An 18,717-nucleotide genomic window follows, 5' to 3' on the forward strand; every position below is an offset into this window, starting at 1 on the left:
GAGGTATTGGTAATTTACTTGAGTATGTCCAATTTCCAATACTTTTACTTCTACTCCACTACATCTGGGATCCAAATATTGTACTTTTACTCCACTACATTTATTTGAAAACTTTAGTTACAAGTTACTTTGCAGATATAAATTATGATATTATAAAACATACAATAAACACTTTAGCCATATTGTATACCTTGGCTATTTGAAAATAGCTGATCTACAAGCTCACAACGCGTGAGCTTGTAGATCTGCTATTTTCAAACATTTTGTACTTTTACTGTTGGTACTTTAAGTACATTTTGATGCCAATACTTTCATACTTTTACTCAAGTACATTCTGAATTCTGAATTTCTACATTGCAGTATTGATACTTTTATTCAAGTAAAAAATGTGAGTACTTTTTCCTCCTCTGCTTTGAACCAACAAATAGACAGACCGTTTGGTGGTTTTGCTGACTGCCAGTTAGAAGCCGATTCGATTAATTATTAAGGCATTCACACAGACTTAATCTAAGCAATATTGCTTGTTCTGCCAGCATTGCTCTGCAGAGCTTGCCGAGCAATATTTCACATTTTGCTTTTCTATTTAGAAAATGCGGTACTTGTTGCAAAAGCTTTTATTGGTTATGATCTGTTAAAACTGTCCCCACGAATCATAATCATAAGGTCTAGGTTGGTTTTTATCCTAGTTAAAAAGCAGGACCTGGATTTTGACATGTTAACTTTTATTTGTACCGCATCTTTTGCTGCTGCAGTGACACAGTCACATTTTACCATGTTTGACTCATAATCTCCTTTATTCTGTTATCAAGCACTGCAATGCGATGCATAATACGTGGGATGTAGAACTGAGAGGTGCGCACTCAACAGCATATCAAAGCTTTTCCTGTATCCACACTAAAGGTTTCGCAATATCAATAGGCCTACCAATGTTTTTATTGTTTATTTATTTGAATTTGATTCAAATGTCCTCTAACCTTTATATTCGAGCATTTTCTTTCTTCCTGTGGCAGTGATAGATTGATAGATAACTTTGGCTTTATTATCCCAAGGGGGAAAAAAGTACTGTTTGTACAGTGAAAAAAGCAAGGTACAAAAAAAGAAGAATATATATATATATATATATATATATATATATATATATATATATATAGGGGCTTTACTTTGCGAAAGAAAGTACACATTTGAAACTTGGAGATACAAGGTTTCCACCCGACAACGACGATATATATATACTGTATATATATATATATATATATATATATATATATATATATATATATATATATATAATATAAAGTGTTGAAAAGCAGTCAATGCTCATAACACAAATAGCAAAACTTAAAGCACAACTAATCAATGCAGTGTTTTGTGATGATGCACAATGTGGAGGACATTCAAGAGCCTCACCTTTTCACTGTGAATTGGATGCGATGGCTTTGCTCCAGGATTTTCATTAGCGTCTTGGTGTCGTATTCAGAGGGCTTCTTCAGGCTAACTCCCTCAGGCAGGCCGTGGGCCACCACAGAGCTGGGGTCCTTCTGGAGCCACTCATAAGGCACAGGGACCAGGCTGCTCTTCCCCAAAGCCTCACCTTGTATATCACAACACAGAAACTAGCTAGCACATACCACACAATCCACTCGACTTAAAGCACTACTTCAGCGTATGGCGAATAGCCAGCATAGACTTCTGTAAGACCCAGGTCAATGCGTTCACATGGAGCATTGTGGTCTGTGCACTTACTGGCTGAGCCACCAGGCACCCCAAAAACATTTCCCTGTTATGGCAGACTCTTTCACATCTTAAGTTATAATGTTATCTTACATTTGAACAAATTTAAAGTTATTACCTATTGTCCACAAAAGCCAGAGTATGTCAAATTACACTTGTTTTTAGGAGTAGGGCCATGTAATCTTAATATTAATTAATGTACGTTTCAATAGCACCATTTTGAAATATATGGTATACTGTGACGATAATAGCAAGGGGAGAAATAAGTATGGTAAAAGGTTAAGAGTTTAATGGGGTCCCAACTAGCAAAACACATTTTACTGGTAAAATCTCGATATGTCTACGTCCCATTAGTCCGCCTACGGGTTATGATTAGGGTTAGGTTTAAGGACTATGCAGACAGGCGCGATTTTCCGCACGAAAAAAACAGACGATTTCATTTTTTAAAGAAAACAATGATTCTCTATGACCTCATGCACACCTGCTCCGAATTTGCCGTGCGGCAAGTGGCTGCCGCAGTGCGTTTTTTCCCCCAATCGAACCCAGTTCGATTTGTGCGTCTTTTCGCATGCGCTAAAAACTCATCGCTCCTTTGATGACTTCTTTTCGGATCCGCAGCGCGGATTCCGCACAGCATTGTACACCCAATCCAATGCGTTTTAATCATGCAGCAAACGGAAAAAAAAATGCAATGGTTGGAAATCGCACCTGTGTGCAAAGCCCTTTAGGCATAGTTTTACTGAGGTTAGGGTAAGGGTTAGGTTCAGGCATAGTAGCATTCACCAGGTTAGCATTCACCAGCATCGGCAGGTTAGCATTTCACCAGGTTTGCATTCACCAGCGTCGGATGAATGTGACGTCAAACTATCGAACGTCGTAACAACGCGACGCTCCCCGTTTCATTAGCAACGAGCGACTCCTTACTGTAAAGAACAGTGAAGACCTCCTCCACCATCTTCCTCAGGACAAAGATGTTGGACTGGACATCTGATGGACTCCTCTGCTTGCCGTGTTCAGCATCCTTGTTCATCTTAACCAGCTCACCGTCCTGGACTTTGGTATGGGCGTTTGTTGTCGTCAACGTGTGCAAACAGGGCACACCTGCAACCACATGACAAGTAGAGTTCTCAAATTCTGCCCGAACCCGACCATACCCGAACCCGACCGACATTTAGGGTAGGGTAGGGCCTAAAATGTATGCTAATTAGTAGGGCCAGGTAGGGCCTCGGGCTCAATGAAAAAAGAAAATATATTTGTATATATTATTTTATTACTATTACTCTGTTATAGACCCGACCATACCCGACCTAACCCGATTTTTACGGGCCGGGTAGGGCCTAAAATGTATGCTAACTAGTAGGGCCAGGTAGGGCCTCGGGCCTGCATGCCCAGTTAGGGCCCGGCCAATAGCAGATCTACAAGCTCACAACGCGTTGTGAGCTTGTAGATCGTCTATTTTCAAACAGCCTAGGTATACAATAAGGCTAAAGTGGTTTATGTATGTTTTATAATATTATAAATTATACCTGCAGAGTAACTAGTAACTAAAGTTTTCAAATAATTGTAGTGGAGTAAAGCTACAATAATTGGATCTGAGATGTAGTGGAGTAGAAGTAAAAGTATTGGAAATTGGAAATACTCAAGTAAAGTACAAATACTTCAAAAGTGTAAGTAAATGTACTCAGTTACTTTACACCACTGGACAAAAGCAAATCCTGCAAGGCTCAGTCAAGCTAAGGCCTGATGGATACATTGCTGCGTGCCAGTGTCGCTCACCGAAAACAGACGATCTACAAGCCTGCAGAACGATGTTTTGGATGCACAACACTGTCAAACGACAAAGTATGCAGTATATTAGCCAAATTGTGAGCACAGCCAGGATGTTCAAGTGGCCCAGATCCATAAAAGGTTGGGAACCACTGCTGCCAAGAGTCAAATTGTGAAATTGAGCCATTTGCTGATTTCTATGCAATCATTGTGGTACTGGGGTGGAAATAGCTGGTATAAAATGTTGTGGATTGTGGATAGTTGAACTGGCATTCATGCAATAGCAAAGATAATACGTCCTGGTGAGACTGCCTGGCACACAATAGTACTCTCAGGCAGGGGCGTCACAAGGGGTAGGAAAGTGGGACTGAGTTACCGGGGCCCAAGGTGGAGGGGCCCTAGTAACTTTATAGCTATTGAAAAATAGCAGATATACAAGCTCACAGCGCGGCACCGAGTGCCGCGCTGCGAGCTTGTAGATCTGCTATTTTTGAAAAGTTGTGAAAATCTTTGAATATTATGTATTTTTTAAGCGAACATTTCTAACTCAAATTTTGCTTCTGGGGGGTCCCTGGAACTAAATATTTTGAGATCGGGGTCCGTGGCCAAATACATATCATCTTGGGGGTCCTTGACATAGGTTTCTTGCACACATTTTCACGATTTTTTCAAAAATAGCAGATATACAAGCTCGCAGCGCGGCACTCGGTGCCGCGCTGTGAGCTTGTATATCTGCTATTTTTCAATAGTTAACATTCATGGGGGGCCCGCAGTGAATCCTTGTACCCGCAGGGCCCAGAATTTTGGTGTGACGCCCCTGCTCTCAGGTACTGATCATACAAAAGTGAAGTGCCGTGAACAGCGACGCACAAGCAGAGAGCATAGAACTTACGGCAAAACTTGTAAAAATCTGTTTGGATTTCCCTCCTGGAGTTGAGAAACACTCGGCCCTTTTCTGTGCCCACGGCGATGACGCTGTCCTCGTGCACGGTCACGCACGCCACCTCCGCGTTGAGCTTGGACATGGCCATGCACTGCAGGGAGAGGCCAGTTTATCAGTCATGCATACTGTGTGTAGAGCAAGGGTATTCAACAGGGGGTCCGGGACCCCTAGGGGGTCCTCATAGTTACTATAGGGGGTCCTCCAAATCATAAAAACTTTTTTTCTCCTTTTTTATATTAACCATTTGAGAAGTTCTGAGAACTTTTGCCAAAAATAGCAGATCTACAAGCTCACAACGGCGTTGAAGATCGGCTATTTTTGGCAAAGAGGTTTGGTGTAGAGGGGAAAAAGAGCAGACTAAGTACAGAGTGAAAGGTCAAGTTTATTAAGTCTTGACTGTTCAAGTGGTTAAATATCTGAAAACACAAATTGACATGAATCCAACATACACTGATAATTGTGCTGTCAAGCAATGAAACTATATGGAATCTATGATAAGGTTGTGGGGGTCCCCGTTTCATCTCTCTCTCAACTAAGGGGTCCTTGGCCTGAAAACGAAGACCCCTGATGTAGAGGTTTAGAATCTATCACTGCTTCCCAAACAGTGTGTCCACTTTTTATGGGTCGCGAGTAAATATGTCCTTTTATTTCTGTTTCCTAAATAACACGATTGATATTAAAAGTTTTCGGGTCATTTGCAACTTTGATCTGATCTGATTTAATTAACAATTTAGGCAATTAGGTTTTAGCAGACGCTCGTAATCCAGAGCGATTTTCAGTAAACCAGAAAAACATGAGGTAATACATCAAACGCATAGAAATGGTAATCTAGGATCATAGGTAAACCAAGAACCCATCATCAGTCTAAACCAGGGGTCTTCCAACGTTTTTAGGCCGAGGACTCCTCAGTTGAGAGAGAGATGGAGCAGGGACCCCCACAACCTGTTCATAGATTCCATAAAGTTTCATTGTTTGACAGTCAATTTGTGTTCTCAGATATTTAACCGCTTGAACGGTCAATACTTAATAAACTTGACCTTTCACTCTGTACTTAGTTTGCTCTCTTTGCCGAAAATCGCCAATCTACAAGCTGTGATCTTGCAGAGCTGCTATTTTTGGATAAAGTTCTCAGAATATGGACGCTAATATAAAAAAGGAGAACAACGTTTCTATCACACAAAGATTTGGAGGACCCCCTGCAGTAACTCTGAGGAGCCCCTTGGGGTCCCGGACCCCCTGTTGAAGACCCCTGGTCTAAACAGTATAATATCAAAAGAAACATCTATAATCTGTACACATTTAAACAATACACAATATTGGATGTCAGGTCTACAAATGATCTTGCAACTGTCTACATAACATGCTATCTAAATGACATTTAGCCTTTTAAATACATTGTTTATAAATGTTGATTTTTTTATGACAAAGCAATAAACATGTTGTGCAAATCAAATCTGCCTATGCAGTCGCCCTTTCCAATTTGACATGGCATTGCCACTTGTCAGTAGAACGCAACTTGCACAATGTTATGACCCAGGTACAGTGTTTCAGTGCTGCATCATGACTGACTGTAGGGGAGCACACACTGGACGCGGGCGGCTGCGCAGCGTAGCGTTGCGGTATCAACGCATGTGAAGTGCCGCGTGGTAACCCCAACTGGATGCGGCGCGCTGCCACACAGCACATCCATTTCCCCCGGTGGGGAGAACCATGGGAGAACATGTTCACCGCGCTGCAACGCTGTAGAAATAGAACAGCGGTGTATCGGCACGGCAGGCGAGGCGGAAGACCCGCGGCTGCGCGCGTCTGACACCGCCGGTGTGGGTTAGTTCATTGAAAATAATGGGGCCGTATGTTTTGACGCGCCGCCTCCGCGCCGCCTCCGCGCCGCCTCGCCTCTGCGCCGCCTCGCCTCTGCGTCCAGTGTCTGTTCCCCTTGTGGGAGTGGCAGTTGAGATTGGAGGAGCGGCGTGGAGCTTGGGGACACACCTGGGCCTCATTCCTCAATCAACCAGCCAGCATAAAAACCTGAGATGAACGCCACTTCAGCTCTCTTGCTCGCCATCTGTCCCTTTTTGTTAGTAGTTAGCTGTTACTGTCTGTAGACTGTGTGCTGTATCTGCTGCTTGGTGCTAACTTTATTACTGTGTGTTTTAAAGTCAGACAATTCTAACACAAGTGATCCTTAGTTAGGAAACCTACCGGGCGGTAATTGCATTTCAAACCTTTCTCATTACAAGGGAAACACGTAGGGGTGTGCCGCCATTTACTTTATCCCCTTTTCCCTGATTGTTTTTGTTTAGGTAGGGAGCTTAATTAGATTGTAGTTTTGCTTTGTGTGTAGTTTAGCTTATTTTTTAGGTAGGGCGTATTTTGGCCTTGGCCACCCTGACGTTGAGTTGTCCCTGTTTTATTTAACCCTTGTGTGGTCATAATAAATGTAATTTTTTTTTGCTACTTCCGTTTGTAATATTTTTACGCTATGTTACCCTATTGACCCTAGACACCATATAAGGGCATACATTAGGGCATTCACCAACTATTTGAATATCAAAGTCACTATTCGATGTTGTTCACCGAAGTCGAATATTCGCTTTTTTATTATTTTTTTTATTGTATTCTCTATAGTTTATAAAGCTTGGCTAGATATTAAGTCATAAGAATGAGTTGTCAATGCCCCTGGTGAATGAATTTGTTAATGCTCTATACCAGGGGTTCTCAAACCTTTTTAGGCCGTGACCCCCAAAATAAACATATTTGAACTGGGGACCCCCACCCTGACAAGCCCTTGGAATTGTAGGTATTAATGTGACTCGGTTCCACTGATGAATATTGTGAAAATGGCAGATCTACATGCTCACAACGCCTCGCAACGCGAGGCGTTGTGAGCATGTAGATCGGCTATTTTCACAATGTCTGCCTCTTGCTTACTTAATATTTGACAGTTTGGCCAGTCCTGTCGAATATTCGACTATTCGAATACTTTGAGGTCGAATAATTCGAATACTAAAAAATCACTATTCGTGAATGCCCTAGCGTACGTAACACACAACACGATGGAAGGGAGTTGGAACATACCACCGAGTCCAAGGCTGACACCAGGCTGGTGAGGATCTCCTGCCTGGGTGACACCAGCGGAACCGGTACCTCAGCCCGGGAGTTGGTCCTGATGCCCTCACATACCAGCTTCCTCATCTGAGCCATTCCTCTGGGGGAAACCAACGCAAAAAAAAAACACAAGACTATTAGGTCAGCAGTGGTGGGAAATGTACCCTCAAATGTTTTACATTTTGCATGGTTTGAAAACGGCAGATCTACAGGCTCACAATGCGTTGCATCGTGACGCATTGTGAGCTTGTAGATCGTCTATTTTTCAAATGTCCAAAAGTGATATATATATATGGCTGAAGTGGTTATTGTATGTTTTGCAATAATGATCCAAATCCACAAAATAACTACCCGTATTTTCCGGACTATAAGGCGCACTTAAAAGCCTTTAATTTTCTCAAAAAACTACAGTGCGCCTTATAGTCCAGTGCGCCTTATATATGGATCATTCATTGACATTGACATTCCCTTTAGCACAGCTCCATCTGTTGGATGCATAACGCAACGATAGCGTCTATTATGTGCGCCTTATAGTCAGGTGCGCCTTATATATGAAAACATTTTGAAAATAGACCATTCATTGACAGTGCGCCTTATAGTCAGGTGCGCCTTATAGTCCAGAAAATACTGTAGTAACTTCAGTGTTCAAATAAATGTAGTGGAGTAAAAGTACAATATTTGAATCCAAGATGCAGTGGAGTAGAAGTAAAGGCATGGGAAATTGTTAAGACTCAAGTACAAATACCTCAAAATTGTACTACAGTACTAAAGTAAATCTACTTAGTTACTTTACACCACTGGTTAAGAGGGCTTGAGAGAGCATTCATGTAGGCATGTGTGTGTGTGTTTGTATGCACTGAGGTCCGACACTTAAGAAAAGGGTTCTTATTTTTCTCTGATAAGAAAACAGGTTGGTTGTGGGGTTTGACTTTGAGAAACAGCAAGCACATATCAGTTTGATATTAAGGCTCAAGACAGGTGAACCGCTCTGGAAAGGGAATGGGGGTGTTACTAAAGAGGTTTTAAAGGTGTTGGTAATAGCCCCATTTTATGTGCTAATATCTAAAAATCCGTCACATCTATTTGAAAGCGGCTACTTATAGCTCTGTCACCCCACTAGGGCTAAAGCTCATTCAGCTTAATGTGTCCAATGATTCTCTTCGAAGGTGCAAAAAAATGCTGCTCAAGCATTTAATTCCACTTATTCCACAAGCTAACCAACCTATAATGTAGATCTAAATGGCACATACGGGACAAACTAATGTATGGTGGAATTTAAAATCATAAGCAAACAAGCTGAACAATTCTCTTTTATTTTTTGTTAAATAAAAAAGAAAAAGAAAAAAAGGGACATTTGTACGCGACTCACCCTTGCAAATTAATTCCGTCTTACATTTTCCCCATTCAAGTCAATGGGGAAAATGAATTATCTGTGTCAGTCCTTGACCCTTTTATGCCCATATATGGAGAAACAGTAGGCCTATATAGAGAATATTAAGCCCATGTCTTGGATGGCTTCCATGTCAGTCAGTCCATTGTGGTCTATGACGTCAGACATCTATGAAGTCAGTCATTTCCATATTTGGGAAAAGTTTTGTTTTTGCATTTTCCCATTCAAGTCAACTGAGAACATTTATGCACTAATAAATTAATATATAAATTAAACTATATATATATATATATATATATATATATATATATATATATATATAACGTATCTCTTAGCAAAATGCAAGCACACGATTCCCAATGAAGCCGGTCGATTTGACATATGGCTCAAGTGCGTGCCACCAAAACTGTGTTGAAAAGTAGCGCGACAAAACAACGTTTATCTGGATAGACGGAAGATGGAATAAATAAAGTGTCGGACAGGAAAAGTGGGAAAGAGATAAAAGTTGAAGGTGGGGGGGGGGGGGGGGGGGAAATGCAAACCTAAATCCAGGCACTGTGTTCTCATGGCAACTGAAATCCGTCTCCTTGGAAACTAATCTCGGGGCATTTGAACAATGCAGCTCTGGCCTTTAATCTCTCCAGACACTGGGAGCCATTATGCTAGCCTCCGGGCAAGCCCAAACCACAGACCCAACAGGGAGAGGTAGGAGAAGAGATGGCCTCAGCTGTAGCAGCCTGGCCAAGCCTATATTGCCTGTCTAATTCTGCCTCCCCTGAGGGCACAGTAAACATTAAGCCCCTCCTAACTTATTATGGGCTTGAAATAGATGGCCTCTTTCACTCATATCTTAAAAAAAAAAAAGCAGTGAGGGGGGGCAGGGAGGGTGTTAGACAGAGCTCAAAACAGACCTGTCATTTGTTTACCAGAGGAAGCTCGAGTATAAAGGTCAATGTCCTCGACTACAATTCAGTGTATGGAAAACAATACAATATATGGTCACATCTATATCAAGCTAGCTACAGACAAAAGACTGCAATTCTTTAGGACATAATATCCTGTCCTATATCTTTTGTCAAAATGGAATCTACAGGTGTCATTTTACTATGAGAAACGTCACAGCTTGTCCGTGTGCGTCCGTCTGGACGTGTAGACGACGACGTACATGTACACATTTTCTCGGCCGCATGTCGCCCTGATGCGTCTTACTAGCAATGACATCCTAAGACTCTAATCTGTAGTTTATAGCATTATGGGGCAGCCATGACCCAAAATTGCATTATACACAGACACAGACGCCATATGAATACTGGTTCCACCGAGATCATAGGACTAGTTAGTCAACTACTGTATTGTAGACTAAGGAGTACTGTTACAAGATGATGAATTCCAGTAGAATGATCTGATTAGCAAAAAAAAAAAGGCATTCTAATTCTAATTGATAAGCTTGTCAGGTATAAAGCACACCAATCTGTGCTTTGGTTTAACAATTAATTGCTGGCTGCCAAGTTGAAAAAGCAGTTTATCTTGTTTCACATGCATCCATAATCCATTCACCAATTAACACATCTGTTATCTGTTTTCAACAAACATATCGTCGTTGTCGGGCAGAAACCTCGTATCTCCTAGTTTCAATGTTTGTATGTTCTTTCGCAAAGTAAAGCCCTGCTTCATCATACAAGGCCGTCGCACAAAAGTAGTGAAAACAGCGTTGCGAGGCGTTGTGTGCTTGTAGATCGGCTGTTTTCACTAGTTTAAATAGTTTTTAAAATGATAATTGCTAAACGAACGGTTTTGGACATACAAGGTTTTCACCCGACAACGACGATATTTTTCAGTCAACAAGTGCACCGTTTGTCTGCCATGAGGATGAGGATTCTTCACTACTGTACAACTTAGGTAGGTGACATTAACCAGCATAGACCTTTTGCAATATCATTTTTTAGGTGACATTAATCAGCATAACTCTATAGTGCACTATCAATTTCTTAAGTACTACCAAACTATTGGAACTTAGTGAAATATTCATTTCAATTATCGTACTCACTTATTATACCAATATAAAGTAGTACAGACTCTAAAGAACATTTTCCTTTAATAGCCCCATTTCTGTAGTCCATGACATTTATTTTAATGCAAATTTCTCAAGCAGATGGATTGGTTAACTGCGTAGGATTTAGGCTTTAAGGTTCATCATCTGACTGTTACAGGGATGACAAATTGTGACAGTCAATTGTTCTGTAACAAACTTAAGCTCAGGACATTTGGAGAAAAGCCCTCCTGTTGGTTGGCTCTTGACCCAAATTAGGCCAATATCCTGGAAATCCTAATACGGCACGAGGGTTAGGGAAGGGGGGCCTATTAAAGGGTCTTAAGCCTTGGTGGATATATTCTGCCACGCCTCTGATCTCTTATTAGTTTTTTTATATCCACAAGTTTCCAACGTCCCATCGTGCATTGTGCAGTAGGTGGGCGGCAGTTCCGGCGTCGCAGCCGAGTGTGATCTACAAGCTCACAACGGTTGCATCTGTGACGCGACGTGAGCTTGTATGTCAGCTGTTCTCTGGATGTGTCCCACACATAATTCGACAGTAATTTCCCGCGGAAACAGGTGGATATACCATTTTATTTATGATTTCTGTAAAAAAAAACAATCATCATCTTGAAATCTCCCTTCTCAAGCAGTATTGTCGTTCTGCAAAGAGCGAAACAAAGATTATGCCAATTATTATGGGATTATGGGTGTTTAGTGTGAAGATAAGAGCACATCGGGCTCATAGTCTGTTTCGACTCGCCCTCATTTGCTCCCAGACAGTGTGTAGTGTGTGTGTACACTGACTGTTCCATCACTCACACTGCAGCTCTGTGCCTGTCCTTCAGTAGGAATCTAGACCTCACTGCTGGCTAAACTTTACAACACACGGCCATTGTTTGACAGGAATATGGTGAGAACTGGGAACATCGGTTTACTCAACTATTCCTGTTAAATAAATACCATTCTCACTTTAGTGATTTTACACGAGCTAACGGCCACCACTAATGTCAGCCATCTAGTCAAACACATGATGTATAAGCAGGTATTCATTTGAATTCTTCCTTGGATTATAGCGTCATTGTCACTTGTTGTGGGTTTGTCATTCTTATTTGTTTGGTCGTACAGTGACAGTCTATGGATTATTTATTTCTACATCCTTCATACATATAAATGCTGCTCAGTCTCCTGCTCTCACACACACATAGATAGTATTTTATTATATGCATACAGTTGACTGCAGTCAGTCACTGGACTCTCTTAGGAACAGTAGCAGTAGGCTTTTTACTGTATGTACTCCTGTGGACACTACTGTATGCTACTGTAAAAACACAATTGTGTGCCCCCAAATTTTGTAAATGACCTGATTTCTTTTCTGGATAACAGGGGAAAAGTTGATTTATGCTTGGTTGCACGGCAGTGTCGTGCGCTGAAAATGGCAGATCTACAAGCAAGCCCAGTATAAGTCGACACAAAACTCTAAATTGGTGTGGATCCATTCCAGTTCCCACATTTGGGCATGTGGGAACTGAGAATTCCATTACAATAATATAGAATATGATCTCCACAATATATCAATGCCATACGGTGGCATTAAAACAATTACAATTATGTACAATACATCAGTGCAGTGCAGTCACTTCAAATGATCATTGAATACTGTAAGTCTAACGTCCATTAGCCAGTCAAAGATATCAGGCAAGCTATGGGGGACTGCCCCATAGGTCGAACTCCCGTTGGGTCGAACAGCGTCGGCAGGTTAGATAATCACCCGCGAGCGTCGGCAGGTTAGATAATCACCCGCGTCATGGTTACTGAGGTTAGGTTTAGGGTTAGGGTTAGAGTTAGGCATAGTTTTACTGAGGTTAGGATTAGGGTTTGGGTTAGAGTTCGGTGGTCGATCCAAAGGTTGCTCGACCTAATGACATGTTACCCACAGTCCCTAGGCAAATTCATTTTATGACACAAGTGTGTTCCCTTAGCTGTTTTGCATTTTCTTTCTCACTTAACACCAGTATGCAAAGAGGCAAGAGCCTTGCATGTATAATATTTGGTTTAGGTTTCACAAATTACATATACTGTCAAATTCCAAGAGTGGTCATGATGGTTTGATGCTCTCCTGTGGTTATACAGTAGGTGTGTGTGTGTGGAGTTAGTCAACAGTATACATTTCTGTTTATTGATCTACGTCAATAAGGGTCTTTAGTCAATAGTCAATCTTTGAAAATAATGCCCTTCTATAATCGTAACTGCCTGCAACTGTGTCATCATTGTAATATACTATATATCTATTACAAATCACAAGGAAGCACAACCACAACTTACTGAGGGGTAGAATATGTTATAACTGTGTTTTACGGGCAGCCCAGATAACCCAGTAAATGACCATTGGGTGTAAAGGGTGAGTCAGAGTTTGTTTGTTAGAGTGAACATTTATTGCACTGTAATTGCACTATTTACAGATGTCAGCGATGGAAACTACATCACTTTGGAATTGAAGGAAACCCATGAGTCCCCCAGAGAAAAAGCCTGAAACCCACTGGGCATCAAGTCAACAATGTTGTTCTCTAATGGGACAAACATCTGTGTGATGCTGGCCAGGGGCGTCACAAGGGGGGGCGGGGTGGGTGGGTGGGACTGAGTTACTAGGGCCCAAGGTGGAGGGGCCTTAATTATTTTATACTTTAGCTATTGAAAAATAGCAGATATACAAGCTGGGTGCCGCGCTGCGAGCTTGTAGATCTGCTATTTTTGAAAAGTCGTGAAAATGTGAGAAAATCTTTGCATATGTATTTTTTAAGCAAACATTTGTAACTCACATTTTGCTTCTGGGGGTCCCTGGAACTAAATATTTTTAGATGGGGGTCCGTGGCCAAATACATGTCATTTTAGGCGTCCTTCACATGAAAAGGTTTGAGCACCACTGACATAGAAACATAGGTTTAAAAACAAAACAAAAAAAACATTCAAGATTTTTCAAAAATAGCAGATCTACAAGCTTGCAGCGCGGCACTCGGTGCCGCGCTGTGAGCTTGTATATCTGCTATTTTTCAATAGTTAAAGCACAAAATAATGCCTAATAATGCGTTCCCCGTCTAAATGGGTTAACCCCCCTCCCTCTATGAAGAACATTCATGGGGGGCCTGCAGTGAATCCTTGTACCCAGGGCCCAGCATTTGGTGCAACACCCCTGATTCTGGCTGATGTGCATTCAGCATTACTCTGGTAAACTGAAGTTCTTAGAGCCAGAAAGATGGTCAGTCTTCTGTTCTGTGGAGCAACTTTTCACACTTTATTATGTGCTTCTTGACATGACTGTTTCTGGTATTACAGTGGTTCTCAAAGTGGGGTTTTAGTCCAGTCGTTATATGAAAAAACCTAAAACAAATTGCAATAGTAGCAAACTCAACTGATTTTGTATCCTCAATATGTCCTTAGTGAGGGAAAAAAAGTCCCAAGGAATCCCATCAGGGGAAAGTTTTGAAAACGACCTAACTACCTTCACTTACTATACACTACACTATAAAGGAAAAAATGACTCCCAAAAATTCTCCTTTAAGTGGGATGTGAGGGGTCAAACTAGGGGTTTTTAATTATTCTGGATCCATTGCAAGCATTTGTTTTGCATGAAAAACATTCCTTGGGCTAAAAACGGACCCCAAAAGACTGTGAAAATCACTAAACCATCGTTTTGAGGGGCCATTTCTTGCCCAAGGAATGTTTTTCGTGCAAAACAAATGCTTGCAATGGATTCAGAATAATTAAAAACCCCTATTTTGACCCTTCACATCCCACTTAAAGGAGATTTTTTGGGAGTCATTTTTTCCTTTATAGTGTAGTGTATAGTAAGTGAAGGTAGGTAGGTCGTTTTCAAAACTTTCCCCTGATGGGATTCCTTGGGACTTTTTTTCCCTCACTAAGGACATATTGAGGATACAAAATCAGTTGAGTTTGCTACTATTGCAATTTGTTTTAGGTTTAGCCTAATTTTGGCCTAATATTACTGGACTATTTGTGCACTCCGCAGGGACCACCATGAGGGGGTCCTTGAGGGGGTCTCCAGCTAAATGATAGGTGATAGGCTAAATGATACCTACTCTATGAATTGAGTACAAAAGGTAAACAAGCCATTGTGCTACACTGGGTTTAACTTTAAATCCTATTAGTAGACCTTATCTGAACTGTACTGCCCTGTTCTTTTCCAATGCGAACTTCCAATAAAGTAATCAATCAATCAATCAATCAATCAATCAATCAATTGGAAGTGACCAAATGGACAGTTAGGTCTGTAAGTCAGACTCAGAGATTGTACAAATGGTTTCATTATGGTATCGAAAACAGTAGGGGTGGGCAATATAATCGATATAGCAATACATCGCGATAGTTTATTTGCCAATACTGTATCGATACTTCAGGCCGTTGTATCGCGATACTTTGAGGAAAATAAAATGTTCCCATGCATATAGGAACCAATGGTAGAAGTCCAGTCCTTACACTCCGCTGCCTCTAGATGTCGGTTTACTATAGTAGCTACTTCCCCTTCCCACAGTTCAGTGAGTGAGGTCTGTCGAGAAAATGGCTGCGAACGACGAAAACAACAACATTAAAGCAGCGCCTTCAGCTTTTAAAGCTGATATATCACAATAGTATCGTATCGCAAAGATTCGCAATACATCGTGATACTATTGCATCGTGACCCAAGTATCGTGATATGTATTGCATTGCCCTAGAAAACAGCATGTCCTTGAAATAAATAAAAAAGTTTGAGAACCACTGCTGTAGCTCTCACAGAGAGCTGTGCTGGTATAGACACAAGTAGCCTATATATACGTTGTTTCAGCCAAATGGGAGCCAGTTCTGTTCATGTTTACTTCATCCACACACACTAAAAGGCACAAGCCCTATCGCTCCACACAAAAATGCCATTATTTTCAGTTGTTAAAGAAAGTGTCGACATCATTTGGAAGTCCCTGGGAAACCGGTGCACGGCATCCTGCGTTTGTCTTCAGGTTGACTCACTGTCATTGTGCTGCTGAACCACTGATAACCAGATGTTAGTCTGAGATTACAGCTGTGCGGTGCACACTCGGGGTTCACGTTATAGCAATGCATGGTTCACAGACTTTTTAGCTCGAGACACAAAAGAGAGATTAGATGTTTGCCCGGGCTCCCAAACTAGTGAAAACATCAGCTCTACAAGCTTGTAGCCTGCAGATCTGCTATAGATCTACTGCTGTAGATCTGCTTGTACATACATTTGTAGCTATTCTAATTCATGGAATTCTCTTAGATTTTTATTTTAATTAATTAAATTACTTTTTTTATTTATGAAAATCTTAGCTTTTTTTATGTTTTGAAATAATAACGATTAAAAACAAAATCTATGAAACAAAAAAAATAAGGGACCCATAAAAATGTGTCCACGACCCAAAAAGAGGTGCCAACCCAGTGTGCTGCTGCTGAACCACTGATCCAGATGTTAGTTTGAGATTACAGCTGTGCAGTGCACAGGGTTCACACTTATAGCGTTGCTGAGCCAGAGCTGTGAAGTGTTGTGCGTACTGGAGTCTCAGTCTGTTCTGCACAACTTGACAACTGTTTCCTTTTCTTTCCACCAACCAACACTCCCACACCAGCCAAGTTGGCTAACAACAAGCTAACGTTAAACATTCAGCCAGCTTTGTTGTTGCACCAGAGCAGCAGCAACACAAGCCGTGGTGGCCAAGATAGCTGTGGCTAGAAGGAGTTCTCCTCAACGCTATGTCACCAATGAGCACTTGCCCTCACAGCCGCGGTAGTCCAGGCTGCTCAAGTAAAAAAGAAAAACTACTCTTTCGCTACTCACCAAAACAAAGACGGTTCTAAGATGTTGGAAGCCTACTTTCCTTAGTGGGAACACTCGAAGCCTCCCACCTCACGTCTAAAATACACTTTTTGGCCAGAAAAGAAAATATTTCACAGGAAGTTTTAGCTACTCCACAGCGCCCTCTACAGATCTTGTCAATAGAAGATTGCCGTTACCAGATTTTTGCCTTCCGGTGAAATATTTTCTTTTCTGGCTAAAAAAGACTATTTCAGACGTTAGGTGCGGGGCTCGGAGTGTTCCCACTAAGGAAAGCAGGCATTTAACTCCATGAAGCCGTCTATGTTTTGGTGAGTAGCTAAACTGTATTTTTAATATTTACTACAGACGAGAGGGTGCGCAGGCTTTCCAGCGGGCGCGAGGGATCACGGGTGACACAGCGTCAAGACGAACTCTCCTTCATAACGCTATGGACCAGAGCTAGCCGTGGCTAATGCTAGCGTTTTACTAGCGTTTAACAGTTAGCTCTGCGTTAGCTGGCGATTGCCAGACAAACGCCGAATCCCAGACACAAACATTATAGCCCATAGCAGCCCCAGCAGCAAGGTTAAGAGGGAGGATAAACCCACTTTAAACCTAACGTTTACTATAGCCGTATTACGCTAATTAACGCTCGAGTGATTAAACCAACACCAGCTAATTAACGTTAACATTATACCTACATAATAACGTTTAAATAGCCAACTAGCGTCAGTGGGAATGGCTGTTTTTTTTTGTGTGTGTGTGTGTGTGTGTGTGTGTGTGTGTGTGTGTGTGTGTGTGCTAGCAACCGTTAGCACTGCTTTCATCTCCTCCTCCCCCAGTCTAGAATTAGGTTATAATCTGTAATTTCAAAATGTACAGCCATAAAAAAATCCAAAAGTCACGTGCCCCGCGAAGGCTACTTTCTTCGTGAAATGGTTTCTTTGTGAAAGGATCATAAAACCTTACCTTAATTCGCGATTAAATATCCTTGTTGCTACTGTCAATCCCGGAATAGGTTTATTCCCCGTTTTAATCCATCAGAAACCCTCACAATTCCCATCTACAATGTAGAAGTAACGGCTGGCGAAGCGTCTCAATCTGAAGCATCACAAATGATAATCTGTGTTGCCCTTCTTCTGATGGTCTGTTATTTGGGTAGATTTCTTTAGTTTGTTTTCTCTCTTTTTTTTTGTCTCTTAACAGAGCTGTGTGTCCCTTTCTCCTTTCTTTGTTCTGTAATCCAGTAAAATTGAAACTCATTCGCCTCTGCTAATCCCAGCCCAACTCAACAACAGCATCTATTGGCTGCGATTTACATACAGGATTAAGGAACCACTGGAAAACCCATTGGGGGGAATTTACCTGGAGCTTTTTGAGGAGGACCGTGATGTGACAAACAAATAAGAAATATTCACTAAACGGGATTTTTTATGTCATTCTTTTAAATCAATGCGAATCACTTGCAAGTTTGCAACTTCAGACAGCCAATTGTGCATTTCATGGAAACCCCCATGGATCACATTATGACTTCAAAACAAAATGAGTTGCATATAGCACACATTATACGACCCCAAGTTATATAACGAGATTTAAATTGTGAACTATTTTTGGTCAGCCACATGGGCTGTGGTGGCTGTGGCATAGCTGTCATGGCATGTCTAAACATGTGATCCTTGCAGCTAGTTGCCTGATGACATTAAACTTAATTCTATTTCAAACATATGAATACAGATAAGAAACTCATTTCAGAATGTAATCTGGCTTTTGCCGGCTGTCCCTATAGTAGAAATCAGTATCTTAATCTGATGGATTAGTAATCTGATTAGCCTACTTTTTGCATTTAAAAACACCAACCATTATTAACCAATTTCAAATTAGGATATAGGCTATTATAACAGAATGTATAGACTAGTTATGTA

At 41.3% G+C, this 18,717-nt stretch overlaps 1 protein-coding gene across 1 annotated transcript in view; it reads right to left on the bottom strand.

Annotated features, from left to right (window-relative positions):
- The window catches only part of gtf2ird1 (GTF2I repeat domain containing 1), a 57,212-nt gene extending 39,208 nt beyond the window's left edge, over positions 1-18,004 (bottom strand). The window contains exons 1-5 of the mRNA XM_080749880.1: positions 17,765-18,004; positions 7,520-7,649; positions 4,391-4,532; positions 2,656-2,832; positions 1,408-1,591 (exon numbers count right to left, since the gene is read on the bottom strand). Coding sequence (XP_080606006.1) covers positions 1,408-1,591; positions 2,656-2,832; positions 4,391-4,532; positions 7,520-7,645 — 629 coding nt within the window. The 5' untranslated portion in view covers positions 7,646-7,649; positions 17,765-18,004. The remainder of the gene's footprint in view (positions 1-1,407; positions 1,592-2,655; positions 2,833-4,390; positions 4,533-7,519; positions 7,650-17,764) is intronic.
- Between the last annotated feature and the right edge of the window lie 713 nt (positions 18,005-18,717).

Source organism: Nannobrachium achirus, assembly GCF_963921795.1.
Source record: "Nannobrachium achirus genome assembly, chromosome: 19".
NCBI classification, from domain to species: Eukaryota; Metazoa; Chordata; class Actinopteri; order Myctophiformes; family Myctophidae; genus Nannobrachium; species Nannobrachium achirus.